General features: G+C 39.4%; 1 protein-coding gene across 1 annotated transcript in view; it reads left to right on the plus strand.

Moving 5' to 3' along the window:
• The window catches only part of LOC120521527, a 57289-nt gene that overhangs the window by 11025 nt on the left and 30572 nt on the right, over positions 1 to 15692 (plus strand). Inside the window, exon 2 of the mRNA XM_039743093.1 lies at positions 5953 to 6222. Within this exon, the coding sequence (XP_039599027.1) occupies positions 5953 to 6222 (270 nt within the window). The remainder of the gene's footprint in view (positions 1 to 5952; positions 6223 to 15692) is intronic.

Below are 15692 nucleotides of genomic sequence, written 5' to 3' on the forward strand. Positions count from 1 at the left end.
AGAATCTTTTGTAAAGCAACAAAGGTTGTCTACATTACCACCTTTAAAGGAGATCCTCTGGATTATCGACTGTTTATCAGAGCATTTGAACACAGCCTGGAAAGTAAAACAGACAACAGCAGGGATCAGCTGTACTTTATGGAGCAGTACACTAGTGGCCAGCCCAGAGATTTAGTTAGAAGTTGTCTTCACGTGGACCCAGAGCACGGTTACTGTGAGGCCAAAAGACTCCTGAAAGAGCATTTTGGAGATGATATTGCATACATAGATAAAGCTTTAAATTGGCCTACCATTAAAGCAGAAGACAGTGCTGCACTTCATTCAGATGGCCTTTTTCTAACGATTTGCAGTAGTGCAATGACACATATTGAATATATAGAAGAGATGGACAATGCTGCTAATATGCATGCAGTTCTTTCTAAGCTCCCATATAAGTTGAGAGAAAAATTTAGGAATGTGGTCTGTGATATTCAAGAAAAACAAAGGCGCAAGACTACATGTAAGGACATTGTTGAGTTTGTTAACAAACAATTTAAAATTACATCACACCGATTGTTTGGGGACAAAATCAAAGGGCAAACAACGTCTACATTAGACATCAAGTCAGAGAACAGGGAACAAAAGAAACTTTATCACTGCAGCAGCACAAGTGAGTGACCACAAGGTTGATGGCAAAGATTTAAGCTCAAGCAAAAGAGTTCAAACCACTCCGAATGTTGTTTAATAAGCATTGCCTTTATTGTCAAGGTAAGCAAATAATGGATCAGTGTTAAAAAGAAAGAAAAGATGGATTTTCTCAGAAGCAAGGGCCTGTAGTTGCTTGAAGCCTGGGTATACAAGTAAATCCTGTGAGGAGAAATGACATTGTAAACTCTGTACACTGACACACACACACACCCTACACTGTTGCACATAAAAATTAAAGATAAAGCAACACATAAGGAAGAGGATCGAGAGGAACCCAAGATGACAGTGATCAGTGGATTTGTGGATACAGAAAGTAGAGCATGTGCCGCCACTGGGGCCGGGGACACAGACAGCATTCTTGCCGTTGTTCCAGTACAAGTAAAGGCAAAGAAGGGCAATAAGGTGGTTACTTCATATGCATTCGTAGATCCAGGCAGTGAGGCATGTTTCTGCACAGAAGAGCTTATGAATGAGCGAAACATTTGTGGACAAAAAATAAAAATTCTATTGACCACCATGGGAGAGCAAAAGGTTGTTCAGAGTAGCGTAATAAAAGATCTGGAGGTGAGCAGTCTCAGTAATAACAACTTCATTGGTCTCACAGAAGTTTTATCTCAAAAACGAATCCCAGTGAACAAAGAATAAATGGCCTCATCTAAGAAGATTGGAAATCCCAAGCATCAATGCAGAAATAGGACTGCTGATTGGTACTAACATACATAGGTGGAGTGGTGGCTCTGAGGCTTGGGATCTGCACTGGTAATCGGAAGGTTGCCGGTTCGAATCCCGTAAATGCCAAAAGGGACTCTGCTTTGTTGGGTCCTTGAGCAAGGCCCTTAACCTGAAATTGCTGAGCACTTTGAGTAGTGAGAAAAGTGCTATATAAATGAAAAGAATTATTATTATTATACCAAAGGCATTAGTACCAGAGGAGGTAATCCACAGTGTAGACAAAGGACCTTATGCTGTGAGGACAGCATTAGGGTGGACAGCGAATGGACCACTGATAGAGGGCAGCAGCAATGGAACAAAAAATGGAATAAGGCATATATTGTCAAATCGAATATCTGTGGCCAGACTCAAAGAACTGTGGCGTCAGCAGTTCAAATATGACTTTCCAGAAGGTAGCCACGAAGAACAACTGGACATGTCAAAGGCAGATCTCCTGTTTATGGACAGAGTGTATAAGTCATCCCAATTAAGAAATGGACGCTATTGTATTGGCTTACCATTAAAGAATGCAGAAGTGATTATGCCTTACAATCGCACATTAGCTGAACAACATGCACTAAATTTGAAAAGGAAATTTCATGAGGACTATCTCACCTTCATGAATGATATGATCATTAAAGACTATGCAGTAAAAGTTCCAGATAAAGACCGCAGTCGCAGAGATGGAAAGGTGTGGTACATTCCTCATCATGGGGTATACCATTCCAAGAAACACACACACAGACTCGCGTGGTATTTGATTGTGTGGCTCCATTTCAAGGGACCACACTAAATGGCCAACTTCTTCAGGGGCCAGGCCTTACTAGCACACTGACTGGTGTTATTAAAGGTTTCGCCAGGAATCTGTTGCATTAATGGCTGATGTGGAAGCCATGTTCCACCAGGTTAATATTCCTTTAAAGGATGCTGATTTACTTTAATTATTATGGTGGTCAAATGGTGACTTTAACTGGACTTTGAAAGAATATAGGATGTAAGTGCATTTGTTTGGAGCCAAATCTTCATCAAGCTGTGCTAGTTATGCTCTCAGATGATGTGCTGAAGACAACAGGCATTTATTTGATGATACAATAGTAGACACAATTTTGCAAAATTTTTAGATGATGAATATCTAAAATCAGTTGAATCTATGAGACATGCCGTGTCTCTATATCACAATCTGAAAGCTATCTGTTTGATAGGAGGCTTTAAATTATCAAGGTGGGTTAGCAACAAGCAAATTGTGTTGGAAAACATCCCTGAAGATGATAGGACAAAGAAAATAAAAGACCACAATCTTGATCAAGATTTGCTTCCTATTGAAAGAGCTCTAGGGGTACAGTGGTTTGATTTAAAGTTGACATAAACACCAAATCCCTAACCAGGAGAGGTTTACTGTCCATGGTGAGCTCTATATATGATCCACTAGGAATCTTGGCACCAGTGATTTTAAATGCAAAGAGAATTTTACAAGAATTATGCAGGAGGACAATAGGGTAGGATGACAGCAGTGGTCCAGATGGATGAAAGATCTTCATCTGTTAGGTGAATTTGGATTTGACCGATGTTTCAAACCAGCATGCTTTGGTGAAGCTGTTTCTGCTCATTTGCATCTTTTATCTGACGCTAGTGAAGTAGGGTATGGCATAGTCACATACTTAGTTCAACAGAACAGTAGCAAACAACTTCATTGTGCCTTTGTCACTGGAAAAGCTAGAGTTGTGCCACTAAAGCCCATAACCATCCCACGACTAGAATTAACAGCAGCAATTTTAGCAGTGTGCATAGACAGAATGCTAAGGAAAGAACTACAGCTGCCATTAAAAAATTCAGTACAGCAGTAATTAAGTATATTAACAACGAGAAAACAAGATTCCTCACATTTATAGTTAACAGGGTATCAGCTATCCTACAGACTTCAAGGGTGTCTCAATGGAAGTACGTGAACTCACAAATGAATCCTGCTGATTATGCATCTAGGGGCCAAAATGTGGATGTCTTTATGCAGAACAAGGTTTGGCTGTTTGGGCCTAAGTTTCTTACCAAACCAACCTCTGAATGGCCGGAATGTCATGAACCCTTGGAAGACCTAATCTCAACAGACCCTGAGATAAAGAGACGTTTTTTGGTTAATTCTGTTGTGGTTAATGAAAAGGTAGATACAGTTAATCAATTAATGGAGTATGTGAAATAAACACATATATATAGTGCCCGACTCGACACAGACAACACTAAGGCACATGTAAAACTCAGCAAAAGACTTTTATTTCTTTCTTCAGCTGGAGGACACATCATCTCCGTGAACCTTAGAGCCACAACACAGTCCCAAGCACAGTAACACAAACCATAACCCTTCTCTCTTTCACCACCACTCCTCCACAGCTTTGTCCTCCTTCCACCCGATTCTGGCCCTGAGTGGTGGTTGCCAGTCCTTTTTATAGCCCACCTGGAAGTGCTTCAGGTGCTTGATCACCTGTCCCTGATTGCAATTCCGGGCGGTGCTGTAGAGTTGCCCATGCTGGCTCTGGGATCTATGCAGCACCCCCTGGCAGCCACCCCAGCCCAACAGGGCTGTGGAGAACTCCATCTCCCATGGGGCCCTGCAGGAAATTGAGGCACCATCGTCTGCCGGGGAGGCTGCCACCAAGCGTCCCAGGGGATTTACTGAGGAGCCCATGGATGCTCCCCTGGAACATATGTAGAAGGGGCGTCCCAGCAGGGCATGGAACCCGACCACCTGCCACAAGTACTTCTCCTCATGGATGCGACTTAAAACTGCAGTGGCCTGGTTCCTTAGATTAAAAAGCATGTTGCTTAACCAATCCAAAATGAGATAGGAGCGAAGAGAAAGTATAATAGATGAAGTACAACAAAAATGCCAGCTGCACCAAAGAAAGTTCACTCCTCAAATGAAACTAAACAAGACAAATCTTACAACTGATGAGATTATGCAAGCTGAAATGAAAATTATCCGTCATTGTCACCTAATAAAGTATCAAGAGGAAATCTCAGCACTACAAAGGAATGAGTCTGTTAAGAAGAGTAGTAACATATATAAAAATTCGATACTTCAAGATGGAATTCTTTGTGTGGGAGGGAGACTCAGTCAATCAGCCATGCCCGAGGAAGCCAAGCATCCTGCTGTCATGGCAAAAAACCATCATGAGTCACAGTTAATAATGCAAGAGATTCATACACAAATAGGTCATGGTGGGTGCAATCATATACTATCTTAGTTGCTTCAATGGTACTGGATTTCCCATGCTAATCCTTTAATCAGAAAAGTTTTGTCCAAGTGTACAAACTGTTGCAGGTTGCATAGCACAACTAGTAACCAATTAATGACAGACCTACCTAGAAACAGAGTCCTTCCAGATCAACCACCATTTATTAGAACTGGAGTGCACTACTTTGGTAAATTTGAAATCAAGCGTGAAAGAGATATGGTGTCATATTTACCTGCTTAGCGATCTGGGCAGTTCATATAGAAGTAGCAGCTTCCTTGGACACAGACTCCTTTATTAATGGCCCTTCGACACTTTATTGCCAGAAGAGGGCAAGTGTTAGAGATGCATTCTGGCAATGGAACTAATTTTGTTGGAGCTGAACGAGATTTGAAAAAGGCTATCCAAGAGTGGAATACTATAAATAGAAAATATTTGGCTTCAACATGGCATCAGATGGATATTCAATCCCCCTTTTGGCTCCCATCATGGAGGAGTATGGGAGTGTATGATTCGTTCCATCAAAAAAGTTCTCAGTGCCACTTTGAAAGTTCAGCACTTGGATGAAGAAGGGCTTCATACATTATTTCGTGAAGCTAAATCAATATTGAACAGTTGACCCATAACTACACCATCTGATGACCCAGATGACTTGGAGACTCTTACCCCAAACCATCTACTTCTATTGAAAACAAAACCACCTATGCCTCCTGGACTTTTTCAGAAGGAGGATCTCTACTCGTGTAGAAGATGGAAACAAGTACAGTACACGGCAGATCTTTTCTGGAAACGATGGACTAGAGAGTATTTATGTTAAATATATTTGTAGTTCAGGATTAGTTTATATATTAAGAATAGAGCTAGATAATTATTTGGTTTTAATGGGGTATTGTTACTTTAAGAAGGGGAGCTGGGTAGTGAGAGTTATGGGAATTAGGAAGTTATTATGTGTGTGTGGATTAATAGGGCTTTGGAAACACACAATTTTCTTACTGTGTCTGTCATGAGTTTCATTTCGACTGTGGAAATATATAACGTGGAAAATAAACATTTATAAAACAATAGAATGGATTAAATATGAAACACCAAGGACTGGACACGCGTAAGTTCCTGTTGTAGCCACACGTTTTGTTTCACACCTTCACACAGTTTGCAGGTTTCAGTCAATGTGGAGTTCATTTTACTTGGCCATTTGGAAAATTAGATATTTAAACCTCAGTGATGTTGTGCTTTTAAAAAAAGGAAATTCAAAGGCTCAGTTGATGTTTTTACACAGATGTGATTTAGTAGGAACTAACAGAATGTCTGCAATGTCTTTATATCTTTACAGAGTGGGACAGATGAGGTACACTTGTTATTATAAATGTATGGTGGACTGTGGGGACCTGAACGACTTCAATGAATCTTTGAGACTCACAAACAATGAAGTCCACGTGAACCCAAAATGGACAGAAGAGACACTGAAGACAATGAGCTGCTTTATAAAAAGCTCCTCAAGTAAAGCTGACATCAGAGTTGATTACATCCATCAATACAGTGACATAAATGAAAGATTTGTTCACTTCTTGTCAGACTGTCTGGATTGGATATCTTCTATACGGTAAATAACCTGACAGAAATGTATTGTAGAGTTAATGTTCTTGTTTCTGTTCTTCTTTTTAATTTGTGGTGTCATTTTATGTGTCAACAACAACATTTATTTCTATAGCACATTTTCATACAAAAAAATGTAGCTCAAAGTGCTTTACATGATGAAGAAAAGAAAAATAAAAGACACAATAAAAAATAAAAATAAGTCAACATTAATTAACATAGAATAAGTAAGGTCCGATGGCCAGGGTGGACAGAAAAAACAAAAAAAAAACTCCAGACGGCTGGTGAAAAAAAATAAAATCTGTAGGGATTCCAAACCACGAGACCGCCTGACCAGTCCCCTCTGGGCATTCTACCTAATATAAGTCAAACAGTCCTCTTTGTATTTAGGGTTCTAACGGAAGGACTTGATGATGATGGTCATGTAGACTTCTGGCTTTCAGTCCATCAATGTTGGTGCATCATGAAGTTTTGAGTAGGTGGAGGTGGCGCAGGTCACCACCACAAAGAAACCGGAAAAAGAAACAGAAGAGAGAGTTGGGGTCAGTACGGATTTTAGAGCCACCATGAATAGTTATTATGATGAATTGAACATATAGAGTATCAGGATTAAGTTAAATTAAGATTAAAATTAAGTTATAAAAAGGCCATGTTAAAGTAATGTGTTTTCAGCCGTGTTTTAAAGTGCTCTACTGTATCAGCCTGGTGAATTCCTATTGGCAGGCTATTCCAGATTTTAGGTGCATAGCAGCAGAAGGCCGCCTGCCCGCCTCACCACTTCTTTTAAGTTTTGTTCTTGGAATTCCAAGGAGACACTCATTTGAAGATCTAAGGTTATGATTTGAAATATAACGTGTCAGACATTCCGATATATAAGATGGAGCAGATTATTTAAGGCTTTATAAACCATAAGCAGTATTTTAAAGTCAATCCTGAATGACACAGGTAACCAGTGTAGTGACATCAAAACTGGAGAAATGTGTTCGGATTTTCTTTTCCTAGTTAGGATTCTAGCAGCTGCATTCTGCACTCGTTGCAAGTGATTTATGTCTTTTTTGGGTAGTCCTGAGAGGAGTGCGTTACAGTAATCTAGTCGACTGAAAACAAAAGCGTGAATTAATTTCTCCACATCTTTCAGTGATATAAGAGGTCTAACTTTAGCTATGTTTCTTAAGTGAAAAAATGCTGTCCTAGTGGTCTGATGAATATGCGATTTAAAATTCAGATTACAGTCAACGGTTACCCCTAAATTTTTTACCTCCGTCTTGACTTTTAATCCTAATGCATCAAGTTTATTTCTGATAACCTCACTGAATCCATTATTGCTAATTACTAAGATTTCAGTTTTCTCTTTATTTAGTTTGGGAAAATTAATATTCATCCATTCAGAAATACCAGTAAGACATTGTGTTAGTGTATCGAAAGAGTCGGAGTCATCAGTCGCTATTGATAAGTACAGCTGTGTGTCATCAGCATAGCTGTGGTAGCTCACGTTGTAACCTGAGATAATCTGACCTAACGGAAGCATGTAGATTGAGAAGAGCAGCGGACCCAGGATAGAGCCTTGTGGAACACCATATTGGATATCATTTGTCAGCTTCTTCTTAATGGTGGACAGCTTGACTTTTATGAACTCGAAAGTTTATGAGCACAAAGTCCCAAAATATCCTATAAATGTTCAGATTAATGTCAAAAACCCATTTAGTTACACAAGGGAAAGTTGAATCTTTATAAATAAAACAGGTGTGTTATCTACAAAAACACTCTGTAACAAAACAATGTCTGAAGTGCATAAGTCAAATAGGCAATATACGCAATTCCAAAAGGCAAACATAATCTCCAAATGAAATCCAAGAGGTGAGGTCAAAAAACAGATCATATGTTCAGAAATCCAGAAAGTCAAAAAGACACAGAGAATAAACCCAAGAGAACACACCACACCACAAGTGCATTTGAATGAACCGCAAAGGACTGTGGGATGCCCCACCTTAATAGGGTTGTGGACAGTCTCTTGACGCTGATACGTAGGAAGCCCCACCACTTGGGGAGCACCAGAAAAAAACACATCACATAGTAAATGATACTTAAATATAAGATAACTACATTATTAACATAAATAACACAAAGTGTAAGAGATTAGACAGACCATGTTAAAGAGCTGTGGCACCAGCCAGTAACTCTGTATAACTGAAAAGCAAAAAACCAAGCAGCACTAGTAAAAGAATGGCTTTTCAGACTGGACTTCCACAGTGAACTGACTTCAAAATGGCCAAACTTCCTGTTATATGTTCTGTCAGCAGGAAGAGGCAGGTCCAGATGGACGGTTGGCTTCTGTTTCTTTATTTTTCTTTGAACATTATTAAACAGTGCTACTCAGTTTTACAGGTAAAGCTTAGAAGGTTCTATTTGATATTAACTTACAAGAGGTTAAAGACTATAGCATAATGTAAGTAAGTATAAGAAACTGATACTTTATTATTGATATTAAATTATTCTAACATTAACATTAAACACTCTAAGACTGGCTCTTACACACCTTAGGAGAAGGACTTAGGAGTCGTAGTGGACTCTCAACTGCCAGGCAGTGTTCAGAAGCCATTAAGAAGGCTAACAGAATGTCAGGTTATATAGCGCCTTGATGTGTGGAGTACAAGTCACAGGAGGTTCTGCTCAAGCTTTATAACACACTGGTGAGGCCTCATCTTGAGTTCTGGGTGCAGTTTTGGTCTCAAGGCTACAAAAAGGACACAACAGCACAAGAGAAGGTCCAGAGAAGAGCGACTGGTCTGAGTCCAGGAATACAGGGATGAGTGATGAGGAAAGATTAAAAGAGCTGAGCCTTCACAGTTTAAACAAAAGAAGATTAAGAGGAGACCTGACTGAAGTGTTTAAAATTATGAAGGGAATTAGTGCAGTGGATCGAGACGGTGACTTTAAAATGAGTTCATGAAGATTACAGAGACACAGTTGGAAACTTGAGAAGGGGAAATTTCACACAAACATTAGGAAGCTTTTCTTTACACAGAGCACCACAGACACTTGGAATAAGAGACCAAGTAGTGCGGTAGACAGAAAAGCTTTACGGCTGTGCTTCCCAAACTCGGTCCTGGAGACCCCTTGTGGCTGGAGGGTTTTTGTTCCAATCATCTTCTGTTTTTAATTGGACTCCTGAGCTAATTAAGTGAACTGTGATTTCCCAAGTTCTGTGTTTTGGGAATAATATAGAAATTAGAAAACTAAGTTTGGTAAAAAATATATATATATATATATATATATATATATATATATATATATATATATATATATATATATATATATATATATATATTAAAATGTACCATGCAGTTATATGGCAATAATGTATTTTTTTTCTTTTTAACAATGCTTTCATCTTGATTTTCATTCCACTTTTCCAGTTGTTCTAATTGTTTAATTAATCCCTTATTTACTAATTAGTGGGTTCTGATGCTAAAGTAGTTGCAGCCTTTGATTATTCCATGTTGTTTGTCTGGGTGTCTGCTCTGCTCATTTTTATTTGTCATTATTAAGATACAACAAAGGGGGAAAACTGCACAGAGAAAGGGTAAAAATATAAAGAAATCAACAAAAGAGAGTTAAGTATTTAAATCTATAGCAAAAGCAGAAATATTTCTAAATGTCTTATAAATGTAAATGTAATTCTGCTGTGCTTTTCTGAATGTAGAATAAGAGAAAAAAATATATCAGCTACTGTAATTAAATAAGCTCAATTGTTATCAGGTGTTGTCACTGATTAGGAATTTGTCTGGAACAAAAACCTGCAGTCATAGGGGGTCTCCAGGGCTGAGTTTGGGAACTTTTGCTTTAGGGACTTTCTAAACTGGACTTGATGTTATTTTAGAAGAAGTAAATGGACAGGACTGGCAAGCTTTGTTGGGCTGAATGGCATTTTACTGTCTGTTTGTTCTATTTTTAATATTTTATTGAATTTATTAAAAACAAATAACATTCCATACAAGCAAGTCAAATTTTACAAAACTAAGTTCAAATCAAATCAACCCCCATCGTGAGAATGATTGCTAGACCAACAGAGTAAAACTTTAATAGTAGGAAATATAAGTAAATAAATTAATAATACAATTAAAAAGAGAAGAGAATCCACTGCCACAATTTAAATGTTTATTCTAAAATGTTACTAATTAGATTCTGGCAGGTTTTTAAAAAGTTTTGCACAGATCCTCTAAGTGAGACTTTGATTTTTTTCCAATTTCAAATAGTAAATAACATCAGTTACCTTAAAAGAGGACAGTTGGGATTCCTCCAGTTGAGCAAGATAAGTCTACGTGCTAATAGTGAAGTAAAGGCAATCACAGTTTGTTTGTCCTTCTCCACTTTAAGCCCCTCTGTGAGCCCACCAAACACAGCTGTTAGTGGATTAGGAGGGATTGGGACTCCCAGGCTGTCTGAAAGGCATTTAAAGATTTTGGTCCAGAATGATGTTCATTTGGTGCAGGCCCAAAACATGTGACCCAGTGAGGCTGGAACTTGATTGCAAGGTTCGCAGGTTGAATCTCACCCTGGAAACATTTTGGACAAGATGTGCTCGATAGATGATTTTAAGTTGAATAATGGAGCATATGGCGCTCAAGAGAATTAAGCGCATTGCTGCCTTCCATTCCTTTTCTGAGATGTTGAGTGAGAGATCCTTTTGCCACTGTACTCTGGGATCTTTGAAATGTTTTTATATGTTACCGAAATGCTGTCTGAGTCCTCAAGACTGATCAATATTTTTTCCAGAATAGAAGTAGGTGTGAGGTGAAGAAAATTGGACAGGTTTCTTTTATCAAACTTTCTAATTTGACGGTTTTGAAAGAAATGTGTTGCTGGAAAGTTAAACTTGGAGTGTAATTATTCATACTGTAATTATTCATAGGATATGAAAACGTTGTCTATGTACAGATCTCTAAGTGATTTAATCTCAAATGTTTTTCAGACACTGTGGTGGGCTGGTGCCCTGCCCAGAGTTTGTTCCTGCCTTGCGCCCTGTGTTGGCTGGGATTGGCTCCAGCAGACCCCCATGACCCTGTAGTTAGGATGTGGCAGGTTGGATAATGGATGGATGGATGTTTTTTAGACATTAAAATCTGCATACATTTGCGAGCGTGGAAAAAGGTAGTTGTAATGCAGATGTGCCACAGATAAAAGCTTCTCTATCTTGAAGTACTTTCTGCACTGGTTCCATATTCTGAGTGAGTTAAGCACAATTGGGTTGTTGCTATATTGGGGATGACTTGTATTTATTGGGGATACAAACCAAGGAATATAAAGAAGTACTGCAGGATTTTATTTCTATTACAGACCAAGCCTGTGTATGCCCATCTATTTGTGTCCATGTCCAGGTTTTTATAGTTTGTATATTCACCACCCAGTAATAAAATTGAAACTTAGGTAGTGCCATGCCACCTTCTGCCTTAGGTCTTTGTAGGGCCTCCCTTTGGATATGTGGATGTTTTATATTCCAAATAAATGAGGTTATGGTTGAATCTAACTTCTTAAAAAATTATTTATTGATGTATATTGGAATGTTTTGAAATAGAAAAAAAAGCCTAGGAAGGATATTAACCTTATAAATGTTAATTCTTCCAGCTAAAGTGAGATGAAGGTTAAACCATCTATGCAGGCCTTGCTTAAGTTTTTCCATAGAGACGGCAACATTTTGTTGATAGAGGGCTTTATGTTTACTCGTGATGTTTACCCCAAGTTATTTAAACTGATCTGCGATGATAAAATGGAAGGTGTCCAATCTAATATTGTGTGCTTGAGAATTCACTGGAAAGAGCACACTTTTATTTAAATTAATTCTGAGACCAGAAATCTTTTGAAATTCTGTTAGTGCTGTTAAGACTGCAGGCACAGTATTTTATGGTCTGATATATACAGTACCATATCATCTGCATAGAGAGAAATTTTCTGTTCAAGTCCTTCTCTGATAATCCCCTTTATCTCATAAGCATTTCTACAGTGAGCTGCCAGTGGCTAAATGGCAATTGCAAAAAGCAGTGGTGACAAGTACCACTATCTAGTTTGAAGTAGTCTAAAATAATACTGTTAATACATACTGAAGCTTCTAGACTGGTATACAGTAGTTTGATCCATGCACAAATGTTCAAGCCAAGCCCAAATCTCTCCAATGTAGTGAAAAGGCAGTTCCATTCAACCATATCAAATGCTTTTTCTGCATCCAATGATAATGATATATCTGGGTGTTTGACTTTGTTGGTGAATATATTACATTAAACAGGCGTCGAAGATTAGAAGCTAAGTGTCAGCCTTTAATAAATCCAGTTTGATCTTTGTGATATAACCGAAGGCAGCACTTTCTTCATCCTTCAAGCTAGGACTTTGGAGAGTATCTTAACGTTATTATTTAGAAGTGAAATTGGTCTGAAGATGCACATTGTAGTAAGTCCTTGTTTTGCTTAGGAAAGATGATAATTAATGCTTGGAGAAAAGTTTGAGGTAGAATTTAATTGTCTCTCCCTTCTGTAAATATCTATATATATAATTCACTAAGGCAAGACAACCATGAAAAGCACGCCGGAAGGGGCGTGGATTCACTAAGCCGCCGACAAGTGAGACACCTATGGCGCACGCAGGAAGGAGCCACGCCCACCAAGTCGGACGCGAGGACACAGAAAAAGTGGCGTCATTTATATTCGTCTGTCGTGGAGGCCACTGCGGTGCAGGTCAGGTTAATGTCATGTTCATGTCATGCACCTCCGAGCTACGTTGACTGTTCATAGAGGCATGTTTCTCGCGGAGGTGAATCGCCATATGCAGTGTGTGAAACGGTTTGCGAGGGGTATCTCATGGGATCCTTAAAACATTCCTTTACAACTGAGGTTAAAGCACAAGTAAGTAAGCAGTCTTTAAAAACCGAGTTTTCGGTTACAACGCATGACCGCTTGCACCATAGCAAACTGTTTTACACACTACATACAGCAATTCGCATCCGCGACAAACATGCGTCTTCTTAGATGCTCCTGCAGGAACACGGAAGACGTTTTCCTGCCCACCAACACTCCTTTTTCACCGGCTCGCGTCTACCCTTGCTCTCTATGCATTCACACTGCCTACCCATGTGACCGGACGCAAAAACTCACCGACCAGTTAGCCCCTTTCGTCTGTGGTAGGAGTCCACATGCACGTCTAAGCCACGTTGACTTTTCATTATTCTTTTCGGTTTCGACACCAACCGCGTCCACCTTGAAAAACCATGCGAAAGGAACAACGAAGTCCCGCCCACAAACTCTACCCCTCCTCCCACGTGCTCAGGAACGCACCACAGACCACTGCCCGCCAAGTCAAACAGCTCATCAAACACATACTCACTCGCTTTGGTCTGTGCTCCGGTCCAAACCCAGCTGTGAGCCACGTTGACTATTCTTTTGCCCTCCATGGCTGCCACTTCAATTGTATTTCATGGAAACAACACTTCTTTCAATGTTATAGAAATTCCTGCTTCAGGTAACTGTTTGTTTCTGTCAGTCGGGTTTTTTGGAGAAATGTCATTGACGAAACTGTTGCTCATAACAAACTGTTTTACACGCTACATACAGCAATTCGCATCCGCGACAAACATGCGTCTTCTTAGATGCTCCTGCACTTTGTACACACACCCCCCCGTGGTCGGGTGTCTTGGTGAATTATATATAGAAAGGCAGCCAAAACTGCACAAAGCAATAAAAAGTCTACGTGAGTCACAGGTACGGTTACCACTTTTAATACAAACAAATAAGCGGTCGGGGTCCAAATTCTTAGAGGGACAAGTGGCTTTCAGCCACGTGAGATTGAGCATTAACAGGTCTGTGATGCACTTGTATGTCCGGTACTGCACGCACGCTACACTGAATGGATCAACGTGTGTCTACCCGGCGTGGGTAAGCCGTTGAACCCCATTCGTGATGGAGAGCGTGGCTTGCAATTGTTCCCCACGAACGAGAAATTCCCAGTACGTGCGATCATACGCTCGGACTGATTACGTTCCTGCCCTTTGTAACCCGCCCCCCCTGGTCGGGTGACTTGGTGGATTATATATAAAAAAGCAGCCAGAACCGCAAAGAACACTGAAAAATCAACGTGGAAACCGACTGAGGCGGTGTTTGGAAAATTAACAGTCAACGTGACTCACAGGTGCGTGTGGACTGTACACAGACAAAAGTGACTCAGGTAGGGAGTTCGGGGCGGGCACATAAGCGGGCAGTGCGTACTGAACGAGCGCCGTTCAACCCCATCCTTCGCTTTGGACGGCGCTCCTCCGGTTTTCAGTCACGGACAATTGTATGTTGCTTCGTGGCGTACATTGTTGCAATGTTACTTTTCTTGGTGGTTTATTAAATTACGGATTTTTCAAATGTTTATTTTTTCCTCTGTGCTTAAAAATCATTTAAAAAGCGGCCTGATTATGCGGCGTATGCTACGCCGTGGGTTGGCTAGTTGCTAATAAAAGGGGAGCTAACTTAATTGAGATTTTATTATAAAATTTGTCAGGGTAGCCATCAGGGCCTGCTGCTTTCCCACTCTGAAGTGAGTTTATAGCATCTAGTAATTCTGAGAGTGCCTGAGGTTTAGCCAATTCCTCTGCATTGAGAGTATCTAGTTGTGGTATGTGTAATCCATCCAGAAATGCATTAGGTTGTGTCTTGTCTTCTTTAAACTTTGTAGAATATAAAGATTTATAGTAGTCTCTACATATATGTATTTTTTTTTTTAAGGTCAATGATTTTATCTCTGTCTGTGTTGATAATTGCTGGGATTGTATTGTGAAATTCCTGCTTCTGGATCTGTTCAGCTAAAATCTTATTGGTTTTCTTTGCATGTTCATAGTAATGATGTCTTGATTGAAAAATTAGTTGTTCTGTTTTTGTGTGATTATTCTGATGTTCTGCACTTCTGTCTAACACCTTACAACCTACAAAATGGAAATGACTTCAACCATAGAGCGCTACACAAAAATAAGTTATAATATGCAGTATTCTATATGTATCATTTTTAAGCACTTTTCCTATTTTTCCTTTTTATTTCCTTATTTATTTTTCTTTGTTATTATAATTCCTTAATTTACTTCTTATAAAATACTTTGATCTCCCTTTTTTGTACAAAAGTGCAGCAGAAAGAAATGCTGTGTTTCTCTCCTAATTTTTTATTTTTTATTTTTAAATTTTTTTTTGCTTCTAGTTTTATAGATGGCTTCAATGAATTTACATTTTGGTGGATGTGTGATTTGCTTTGTGAGTACAAAAGAGTGAAAGGAGACAACAGCCTGCCACACCTCATCTCTTTATTTGCACCCTTTTCAAACATGAAGCCTGTCCCAGAATATGATGAAGATGAATTCATTGACTTCACTTTCCCGAGTCAAAGTCAGCAGGACAAAGTCACCATTCCACAGCACAGAGAGGCTTTCCAAGATCTTCGGCGATGTGTACTCAGCAGTCT

This window comes from Polypterus senegalus, unplaced genomic scaffold (assembly GCF_016835505.1).
Source record: "Polypterus senegalus isolate Bchr_013 unplaced genomic scaffold, ASM1683550v1 scaffold_2361, whole genome shotgun sequence".
Classification (NCBI taxonomy): Eukaryota; Metazoa; Chordata; class Cladistia; order Polypteriformes; family Polypteridae; genus Polypterus; species Polypterus senegalus.